Source organism: Camelina sativa, chromosome 8 (assembly GCF_000633955.1).
Source record: "Camelina sativa cultivar DH55 chromosome 8, Cs, whole genome shotgun sequence".
In the NCBI taxonomy this organism is placed as follows: Eukaryota; Viridiplantae; Streptophyta; class Magnoliopsida; order Brassicales; family Brassicaceae; genus Camelina; species Camelina sativa.
Window position 1 is genome coordinate 15,029,076 of NC_025692.1, and position 12,151 is coordinate 15,041,226.

At 33.5% G+C, this 12,151-nt stretch overlaps 1 protein-coding gene and 1 long non-coding RNA gene across 2 annotated transcripts in view; both read right to left on the reverse strand.

Annotated features, from left to right (window-relative positions):
* The window catches only part of LOC104709551 (glycine-rich cell wall structural protein 1-like), a 1,524-nt gene extending 883 nt beyond the window's left edge, over nt 1-641 (reverse strand). The window contains exon 1 of the mRNA XM_019228751.1: nt 5-641. Within this exon, the coding sequence (XP_019084296.1) occupies nt 5-545 (541 nt within the window). The 5' untranslated portion in view covers nt 546-641. The remainder of the gene's footprint in view (nt 1-4) is intronic.
* Nucleotides 9,058-10,428, reverse strand: LOC109125863. Its single transcript, XR_002032998.1, has 2 exons — nt 10,195-10,428; nt 9,058-9,900 (listed from the first exon to the last, which is right to left on the reverse strand). It is a non-coding gene; the product is annotated as an uncharacterized LOC109125863 (long non-coding RNA).

Here is a 12,151-nt window from a genome sequence, read left to right on the forward strand (position 1 = left end):
CCGCCGCCGATACCTCCGCCTCCACCACCCCCAGCTCCGCCACCACCACCAATTCCTCCACCGGCACCACCGCCAACTCCTCCTCCGGCTCCAAAACCTCCACCGTGTCCGGATCCTCCCCCAACACCACCACCTCCTCCTCCACCGGCTCCACCACCACCACCAACTCCTCCGCCTACACCAGCCCCACCTCCTCCAGCTCCAAACCCACCGCCGTGACCAGAACCGCCGCCAGTACCTCCGCCTCCACCTCCTCCAGCTCCGCCTCCACCACCAATTCCTCCACCGGCACCACCGCCAACTCCTCCTCCGGCTCCAAATCCTCCACCGTGTCCAGAACCACCGCCTAAACCTCCCCCACCACCAAACCCTCTGCCACCACCGCGTCCAAACCGGCCACGTCCACCACACCTCCGGCCCCACCTACAATCATCATCTCTATACCTCGCAGGCCCGACCACAGATCCATCTCCAAGAACACATTCGACACCCAAATTAAGCAAAACCAAAGAAAGAATCAAACAAGTAACACTCTTAAGCCCCATCCCTAGCTAGAGCTTAGAGAATAACCGTGATGTATGTCTTGTGGTTATCTCAGTCACTTGAACTGAACATTCCCTTATATAGTAGATTAATGAAATCTTCAAAGTTATAAGAAATAAGCAAGTGGGATGAAGAAGCCATTAATATGGATCCCCCATGCATGTTACGTTCTACGCGTTTGGGGCCGTTGAGCCATTGGCGGGAAACATTTAATGAAAAATTTCCTTATACTGAGTCAAAATAGATCTACACTTAGTTCAGACTTTTCAGTAGGTTTCGATCTTTCGTTTTACTCATTAATTACTTTCCTTTCTTATCCAAAACTCGTTGATATTTTCATACAAAATCATCACATCCGTATATCACCATCATTCATAACGAGTTTTGCCGATAATTAATTGTTCGAGTCTCTACTTTGACGTTTTTTATATTTTGAAAATTGCTAATGCATGATTCACTATTACCAGTTTATTGGAAATTTTCCAATGTTGACCAATAATAACTTTCGCTTGTAGTCTATATATACGATGTGTTTTTACTTTTTTTTTTTTTTCATGTTTTTCACCCACATTTGCCATACTAGTAAAGGAAGTATTACACCTATGAAGGCTATATGGACAGAGGAACATTAACTTAAGAACAAGTAGTGAAAGTCAACGGTACCGACAATAGTCAACGGTTAAAATGTAGAGAGAAAATAAATTTGGCTCACATGCAATTGTAAGTACATTGTCTAACTATATAAACGTATTTAATGTCGACTTATACCTCCCCAACTAAAACCACCAATTAATATCCACTTCCAATAGTTAATTATATATCAAATTGTATAAATTCATGCATGCTTTGAATAAATCCTTGTGATATTTCACATCTTGAATAATAAAGACAAATATTGGACATGATGGTTTAGTTGCTCAACTTATTATCCGGAAGTTAAAATCATCAAATGCATGTCCGAGTTTTGAGTTCTACTTGTTTGGCTTGGCGCATGTTAGGTTTTCTAGAGATTATAAGGTTCAATCTGGTTCAAATTTCATAGTTTATAAAAATGGATGATAGATTTTCTGAATATCTGACCTATAATAGTCGGGGACAAATTTTTATACCAATCGATATAATATGGAATCATTAGCCCGTGCTCGTGTAAGTTCCAGATGGGCTTTTCGTATATCGTCTATCTGAGTCACCTTGAATAACAAAGACAAATATGGGACATGATCAGTAGAATACATTTTGTATTTGTATAACTTTATTGAATTATTTTATAGTCTTCTAAATCTTAGAATTTTCTACAAATACATACATATGAACATCTACACTATAGATGTAATGATGTTATAATGGACATATGTACACAATTCGGACTGAACACATCCAAACTACATACACAAACAGAAAACACAAATGCATGGTATAAAATGCAATCTAATCAGAACAATGAATACTAGAGAGATTCAAGTTGTGAAAGACGGAAATGGTGATCTTTTACTTGCCTCGAAAAATGAGCGCCTTCCATCTTTTTCTTCGAAGCAATCGGAAAAACGAAATATCGATTGGATCAAACTCGAACCAATCTTGATATATAAAATAAGCCATATCGTTGATTATCTGCTTTGATTCTCATCAATCATCTCGGAACATAAATCAGTTGATATATGTTCACTTCTCCTCCGACCTTTGATCCTGAAGAAGTGTAGTCAACAAAAATGGATTAATCCCAAGCACAAGAAAGATGAATATAAATGGTTGTTGAATGCATTTTGGTGTGGTTGTAAATTATTGAGATGCTACTGAATTTTGAAAATGAAAGTAGAATACTATATAACTCGCATTAATATACTATAGTTTGAAATTTCTGGTATCTTTCGTACATCTATTTAAAATTAATAATAATATTAAACGTAGTTTGTTACATATTTTAAAACAGAAAAATTAATAATAATTTTGGAATACAAAATACAGTTACAAATGGGTATCGTAGTGCAAAAACACATCAAGCCTAAAATGGGTAACTTAGTGCAACTAACAAAATTTTGCGCCAGTAAAAGGTAACAAAACTAGTCAAATAGAAAGAAAAAGAAAGTCAACAAAAAAATTGACGATTAAATATGTTACCCCAAAGAGAAGATTTTTTTCTTTTTCTTTTGGTAAAAATCAAAGAGAAGATTTGTGTCCCCTTTATGTATTTTTGGTCTCTTTATAAGGCTCATGTAACTATGTGAAGACAATCATCTCTCTTGTCTTCCTTTGTAGAAATTGTTCAAATTGTCTTGTCTCTGTGTGTTTAGTGTGAGGTAAAGACAAAACTTTTATTTTCCTCTATATGAGTTATGTCTTATAAAAAAAATCGAATAAATGTTCAATGAGTTTTTCTGCTTTCCATTATAATTTTTTTCGAGCTAGCATTTCATTGCTCTATCAAGATATAATGTGAAATAAATTATCTGATTGCTATATATGTTGCTTGTTTGTATTTGGGATTATTTTGTGTTAGATATATATATAGTTTTCAGATTTTATTTATTATTATTATGACTTGCGATAGATCTCCACCATTAAATTGTAGTTCATGTTGAGAGATCGATGTTGATCTATTTTTTCTTTGTCTAGGAACCACCAGTCAATTTCGAGAATGCCAACTCGAAGTGCTGCACATAAGTATCTCAAGACTGTGAAGAAAGAATTTCAAGATAACCCTTGAAAATATAATACATTTCTTAAGGTTTTGAAAGACTTCAAAGCTGGAAGGTATTTTTTTTCTTCTTAATAGTAACTTAGTTAAAATTTATGGAAAATTGAATTGATGAGAAATTCATGGCAGAATCGGTACTAATGCTTTCATTACAAGAGTTAAAGATCTCTTTAATGGGAAACAATAACTACTCTTGGGTATTAATGCGTGTTTACCTGAAAGATCTGCAATAACAATTGAGAATGATCAAAATCCACCAAAGACGTTTAGCGATGCGATGCGTTTTATCCTCAAGGTTAAGGTATGTGCACAGTCTCATAATAGAACACAAAGATGGGAAATAAAGTTCACCGCTTCTTTTATTTTTCTATGATACCTTAAAGAAAACTGAAGCCATGTAAGATCATTTCTTAGTCTAGCTAAGCTTACTAGAAATTGTGGTTATGTTGTCTCTTTGCTTTTTCTCTTAAATAGTGTTTTATTTGTAGGCAAGATTTCAGGACGACGATCATTCATGCAACTCAGTCTTAGATAGTCTGAATTCGTATAAAAAGGGCAACAAGAGTGTTATTAAGGTCGTCCATGAGGTATGTATGAGCGTAATTAACTACATTGTGTATAATATTAAACTTTTTGTTTTATTATCTCGTATTTGGTTTGATGATAAGTCTATTTTGCAGATCACTGTCCTTTTCCAAGACCATGATGATTTGCTTGAGGAGTTTTCTCTTTTTCTCCTTCCATCATTTGCGAAAAAGACCTAGGAAAGGGTGACATGCGCTTTAAATAAGTTATAATAATAAGCCAGGATAATGATTTATGTGTATGCAATGAACCCTTGTTGTATCAGTAGATTGTTTTGAACTGGTAAACTATTTCTATATTATTTTGGGATATTTTTCATCATCTAAACACTACTTCTCAAATTTCTTACACAACTGCGCACAACACACAATCTGATCCATTATATTAGGGATATTATATCCCACATATATTAGGGATATTATATCCCTAATACATTATCCTTAAATGGATTCCTCTGAAGCCTCCCTAATAATTATCATCATACAAGGAGACAAAACAGAGGAATCAGTGGCAAAACAGATTCATTCAAAAGGTACCAACCATCTTATCTTCTCGCATTTTTTTACTGAAACGGTTCTTTGTTTTTAACGTACAGTTCTAGCTTAGTAAGACAGTTAGAAGATCTTGATGATTCTCAAATTTCACAGGACTTAAAAAACGATATGGAGGTGAGGTGCTTGATTTGATTATATATTAATTTTACGTATGATTTTAAGGTTTGTCTTAACATCTTGTGTTAAAATCTTGACAGGTTTAGATAAAGACTATAGTAGCATGACAGAGACTAAGATTGACCAGACCGATCATAAAGTGACGTGATATGGATTTTAGCCAAGTATGGTACGTTTATCTTTACCTCTTAGAGCTATGCATAATATGTTAAGCCATGAATGATGCATTTGGTTAAGATTGTGCATTTTGTTCATTTTGATCGGATCTTCAATCTAAAAGCATTTGTTATGGTAAGTTAAATCAAGGACGTGTAGGCTTGAAGATTCCTTTCAATTCGACCCCTAATGAGATTTTAGATTTAGAGAAAACTACCTGAAAATCTTGTATAATCAAGAGATATCCTTAACAAACCAATCAAACTGTACCACAAGCATTGGATCTTCCCCAACTTTGAATTTGTTGGAGCATTTGTTTCATGCTCCAATACTCCTCAAGAAACTCCGTTCGAGAAACTTTTAATGGAAACATGGTTCCTAGTTCGGATCAAATCAAGAAATGGTCTAAAATCACTTGACCATACCCACCCACACACACACAAACACTTGGTAGAATACCCCAGCCAACCAAAAAAGTCAACAACTAAAGGATGATACACTCTGACAATCAGCCTAGATCAGCTCTTGCATGTTCCATGACCCACAACCCTTTATCTGGCTTTACTTGGGTTCATATAAGAAAATTCTTTTTCCAACTAAAGCTGCTACCGGAATAGGAAACCTTCTTGGATCATCAAAGGTTTCCCTTTAAGACAAGAAACACATACAAATAATCTGAAGCATCAAACAGCAAATTCTATTTAATGCATTCACACACAACGTAACCGTTGTTTTTCTTCGATACCTCCGATTCTACTGACAAAAAAAAACTATACAAGGCTTGCCAAGATGCATTCCATGATCCATCCAGCCACAAAGCTTTCATTATATATTCTGAAGAGATGCAACCATCCAAAACTAGGTTCATGAGTAATGTCTTTTGGCTTACTTTGGTTTTTTTTTTACAACCATTTCGTTCGTTGGTATCTTATTGATCGTACATATTTATTAAAATTAAAACTAATTTCTTATTTTTTTAATACAAAAGTTAATTAAATATCACTTCAGGAAATTTTTTTCATCAACCATATTTACCAAAAAAAAAAAAAGGTTCATGAGCAAGTTCAGATGCGTAACATGTTTTATGACTTAATTAGAAAAGTAGACACTTTTTCATAGAATAATTTGTAAAGTAGGCACTTTATAAAATATATTTGTGAAATAGGCAATTTTCTCTCTCGTCTCTCTAATACAATTCTCTATTAACGAGACACTTTAGTAATTGACTCATTTAACCTTTTGTGCAAACATAAATATCCCACAAAAAAGTATTTGTACAATCATACTTTTTTTCTTTCTTTTTCTTTTTTTCTCTTTAATTTTTTAACTTGATTTTGTTATTAATTTATACAAAATAATTATAGAAATTCCTCAAAATACCACAATTAAGTTTTTTTTTCAAAAATACCACATTTTAATTATTTTTTCCAAAAAACCACATAAGTTTTATTTTCAAAAATATTAAAAACACAACAAATTGTTTTTTAAGGATGTAGAATTTATTTTGTTAGGTTTGGGTTTACAATTTTAAATTTAGAGTATAGTCTTTAGGGGTAGAGTTTAGTGTTTAGGATTTAATGGTTAGTTTATAATATTAATTTACACTTTGATATTAATCTTAAAAATACCACATTTTAAGTTTTTTTCCCCAAAAAACCACAAAATTTTTTTTCCCAAAAATAACACAAACACAAAAGTTTTAATTATTTTTTTGCAAAATACAACATAAGTTTTATTTTTCAAAAATACAACAAACACAAAAAGTTATATTTAAAGATTATTTTGTTAGGTTTGGGTTGACAATTTTAAAATGAGATATAGTCTTTAGGGGTAGGGTTTAGTGTTTATGATTTAATGGTTAGTTTATAATATTAATCTACACTTTGATATTAATTTTAAAAATACCAATTTTATATTTGGGGTATAGTCTTTAGGGGGAGGCTTTAAGTTTTTTTTCAGAAAACTACAAAAGTTTTATTTTCCAAAAATAACACAAACACAGAAAAATGATTTTTAAGGATGTAGAATTTTATTTATTTACACCAAACCTAGATGGTATACTAAACTCAGTTGGTACACCTCCAACGCAGATGGTACACCAAACCTAAATGGTACACCAAAATAACATTATTTGACATATTACAATATTTTAAATTAATTTTTAGATTTTTTTAGGTTTGGGTTCTATATTTTATATTTAGGATATAGTTTTGAAGGGGTAGAGTTTAGTATTTAGAGTGTATGGTTTAATTGTGAAATTTTTTAATTAGATGGTACACCAATCCCAGATGGTACACCAAACCTAAATGGTACACCCAACCCAGATGGTACACCAAACTTGAATGGTAAACCAAACCTAAACTTGAATATGGTAAACCAAACCCAAACCAGATAATATACCAAACCTAGATAGTATACTAGATCTAGATGGTACATGAGATCCAGATGGTACATGAGATTCAGATGGTACACCAGATTCAGATGGTACACCAGATTCAGACGGTACACTATACCCAAATGATACTTCAGAGCCATATGGTACACTAGACCTAGATGGTAAACCAGACTCATATCTTACACTAGACTGATGGTACACCGTCCACCATAGCCACATCGTACACTAGACCCAGATGGTACACCAGACGTAGATGGTATACTAAACTCAGATTGTACACCATACCCATATGGTACACCAGACGTATATTGTACACTTAACTTAGATGGTACACCAAATTAGCATTATTTGACACATTAAAATATTTAAAAAATATTTCAAAATTTTTAAGTTTGGGTTCTCTATTTTACACTCAATGTATAATTTTGAGGGGTATGATTTTAGTATCTAAAGTTTAGGGTTTAATTTTAAAATTAAATTTTTAAAACTAGACCATGATTTTAGAATTTTTAGGGTGCTAAATATATTTAAAATTTATTTAATGTTATTTGAGAGAATTTTCTCAATTTTAGTGGAACATGAAACATTAATTTTTGATACAATACCTCAAAATCGGGTCCCACACATACAAAAAATCTTATTGGAATATATATATGATATATTGGAATTTTTCTTTTTTTTGTCATATTATATATCTCTTCTCTAAAACCGGGACCACAAATAAAACTCTCTTTATATGACACATAGTCATGGGTATATTGGTCTTTTTATTTGTTTTTGTCTTATACTTTCTCACAGACACTATATCTCAGAAAAGCAGAAAAGTGCATATTTTTCAAATTTCTAACAAAAACTGCCTATTTCTCCGATTACTTTTCAAAAAGTGTCTAATACACTAATGGACTCCTGTTTTATTTGGTCATATTGTGTTATCTCCTTCAAAAGATTCGAACTAAGATTAACGGATTGATGCATAGACGACATCTAAGTTTTCCTAGTTGTCGTAAGCTAATTGTCACAATTATCTTAGATATTATTGGCTTTTGGACTTCGGTTTCTTTATCCCAAATCAGGTTATTCGAAAGATCAATTCTCTTTGCAATTCTCATTCATGTGACACGGTTCTCTTAATAACCCTACTGGAGCGCATGTTTCTTGGACAAAAATATCTTATACGAAGACAGAAGAGGTTCTCGGATTACGTTCTATTGCAAGCTAGAACAAAACATGTGGGTTGGAACTGATATGGATGATATATTTTAGAGCTGGTTCAGTTTGGGTAGCTTGGATTAGAAGAATATAGTTGTCGCGTTCCACCTTTTGGTCACTTCAAAAGGAGAACTTCTCATACTCTTGGATGTTTCGAAAGATTCTGCCAGTTCTCCATAACGCGGTCTCCTTTCTCAAGATTATTATTGACCATGGGGAAGAAACATTCTTTTGGTGGGACTCATGTATTCCCTTTGGCCCATTGATTCACTTCTTATGACTGCAAGGTCCAATAGATCTTCGCATTGTACTCTACTCGCTTGTTAAGGATACCCTCTCATCTGTGGGTTGGTCTCTTCCTCCAGCTAGCTCGGATCTTCATTCAGCTTCTCTCCTTGACTACAACTATTCAAATATTCTGTCCGAGTAATGTCTTAGTTTAGCAAGTTGGAGATCGTGTGTGTAGACTTCCCCTCTAAGGATATTTGAAAGAATACTAGGCTTCACAAACCCTTAGGGCAACCCCAATGGGGGAATATATTTTAGGGGCTCTTAAATTGTTTATTCATATATTTTGTAGTTTGAGATGATTAAGAACTTTGGTTTTGTTAATTAAAAGTTTCTCTCTAATGGTAGGTTCTTATTTTGAGTCTCTTAATTTAATTTTTTTTTTTGAAAATAAAAAGTTTAAATAAGAATATGAAATTATTGCATTTGAGATATATGTTTATAAAATTATTGTATTTCATAAAATTTTAAACATATGAAACATTAAAACATAATAAAAAAGATGTAAAATTCATAAAAAAAAAAAAAAAATGCTTAATTGTATTCTCCAAATTTTGCAATGAAGAATCAAAAGGGCTCTACAATGAAGGTGAAAGTTAGTTAGTCGCATTGTTTTGTTTGCAATCTTGAAACATTGTTTCCATAATAACTTGTAGGTGTGGCTGGTAATGGAACAGAGACTTCGGCTATTGAACTTGCCGATATGTCTGATGATAATAGGCCTCTCGCTTCATCGATCCACCGTGGAAATTCAGCATCGGGTATGGCTGGATCATACATCTTTTAAACAACGGAAGCTCTTTTAGCTTCCAGTTCTCAGTTTTTTGTGTGTTTCCTTTCATATTATTCCTCAGGACAATCTGTATCTCCGACTTAATCCGGGTCTTAATTCTGTTGTGGAAAAGTATGTCGCTGTTGTGGAACCCCGACCAGCGAGCGTGCCATTTGTAAAGAAGAACAGAACAGAACCATGTTATAAAACGATTCACTAAACTATTCACAATAAGTGTTTAACTATTACAACTACCTACCAAGCATTTGTGTTTAAGTGTCACAAACAAAACTATCAACGACAACAACAAAGCAAGACTTCAAGTTAAAATTCTCACAACACAACACCTGAAATTCTCACAACACAACACAACACAACACAACAGCCAAGTTGAAAGACATCACAACACAACACAACACAACACCTAAAATTCTCACAACACAACAAGAACAAAGACATCAAATCAACAGTATCTCCGACAAATCTTTATGTGAATAACTCAAAAACAACAACATTGATTGTAAAAAGAGACACACACTAACCTGTTTCTCTCTTGCTTTATAAACATGGCAAAACTTTAATAGAGCTGAAGCCGATTACAAACACCAAACCACATAAACAAGATCAACAAACACAAGAGAAGCCAATTACATAACATAGGGAGCTGAAGCCGATTACATAATAGAACAAACTAAACCCAATTAAGGAACCTAATACAAACACCAAAACGATTACATAATAGAGCTGAAGCCACAATCATATAGCAAGAACCCTAAAATTTCGAACAACCAACCCTAAACCCAAATTTACCAACAAAATCCAAACAACCTAATCCCTCCTAACTTATCGCGAATACATCCTACTAAACAGAGATACTTACCCTCAGATTCCGATTGCTTCAACCTCATCCGAATGAATCGATTCGCCTCCCCATATTAAATCCTCTCCGATTCGGATCTCCTCCGACCCAATCGCCTTTGATTCCATAGCATAAACAGGACATTCTCCTTCTTTTTATCAATAGACTTCGATCGAGAGAGAAACTGCGAGAGAGAGAGATGAAACAAAGAAAAAAGTGGGTTCTGTCGAAACAATTTTTTTCTTTCTTCTATTTTTTTTGTTCCACCAATGAGCACTTGACACGTACCACCTCTTAGCCCATAAACGAGTCTCCAATATAAGAGGCTCTCTTGCATTTTTTTGTTTAATCTGATTTATTTATTTTTTTCTTCAGCACTAAAACTCCTCTTAGAACCCTGCGTTAGGGATAACCTTATGATTCTTTGACATGATATCCTCTGGTTAGGTTTGGTTTCATGTTAATAAATTTGGGAGCATTGTTAAAAATATCATTTTTAATAAATATTTTGAAAATGCCCACTCCCTAAAACAAAAAATGTTCCTAAAATCTAGTTCTACATGAATACGTTTGTAAGCTAAGACCATCAACAATGATGGTTGCTTACACAGAAATTTTATTAAAAACTAATAAATTAATACAAAACAAAAAAGAGAATGAGAGAGAAAGTTGTTCAAAGTCTTTAGTTTAGAAACATTCCTCAATTATTTTCTCACTTGTCAGCTTCTTATTAATTACATATTAAAATATAATTTTATTTTTTGAAAAACGGTGAAGACTCTCCTATTAATGTTGATGCTCTAAGTATACAAATCTACATTGATATGTGTGAAACCTCTTATAAATACTTTATAAATATTATCTAAAATTTTTGTAAACCTTATAATATCTTATTAATAATAATACCTTATATACTTTATGAAATTTTATAGATACTTGAACTGAGTAATGAGTAATAGTTACCAGAAGTACCTTACAAATATTATTAATAATTTAAACATTTTCAGATTTATTGACAAATAATTTTTAAATGGAAAATTGAAAGAGAAAATTTTTTAATGTTGGTTAAGTTTCATGTTGTTGAATTTTTGTAATTCCACCAAAGAAAATTTCATTAATAACATTTCCAATTAAATATATATATATATATATTTCATTTATATATATATATATATATTTTTTTCAACCAAACATTTATAAATTAGAAAAGTACTCCAAGATTGGTGGCCCAAACAGGAGGATAAGAGTTTACAAAAGTAGATTCAGAAATTAAAAATCTTGAAGAACGAGCAAGGCAATTTGCCCTTGCGTTGAGGTCTCGTGGGATCCTGACTAGGGTGAATGAAGGGTATGAAGTTTTGAGTAAAGAGAAGTCCTCCAGCAACATCGAAAAAGCGGGCCAATCATCCGATGTCTGCACCATCGCAACTAGCTTTACACAGTCCGTCTCAAAAGCCTGACAAACAACACCCGCCGCCAGTAAAGACTCCATAGCCCAAATCAGAGCTTGCAATTCTGCATGTAAGGGGGTAAGTCCTCTTCTGTGACTTCGGGCTCCCAGTAGAAGCGTAGAGTGTTCTCCAGTGCAACACCACCAGCCCAGACCCTGAAAAGGGTCCGTACCTTTCCACGAATCATCAACCTGACAACGGGGAAAGGAGCCCCTTTCCTCCAATATAGGTGGATGAGGAGAAGAACTCCCCGAATAAAACTTGGCCTCAGCCCACAATAACTTATCATTAGTTGCTTGATCCAAAATTCCAGTTGGCTCCATCTCAACTCCCTGGAAAACCTTTTTGTTTCTAAAAAGGAAATTGTGTAGTACTATTTAAAAGAATTAATGAGCTACGCGGAAATACATCATATGTATATAATAAACATGAAAATAATGACTTTTATCCAAAACTCAATCAAATCAAAACTTGAACCAAAATAAAATTTGGATCTTATTTGGACATGGTTTGCTAAATATTAAAGT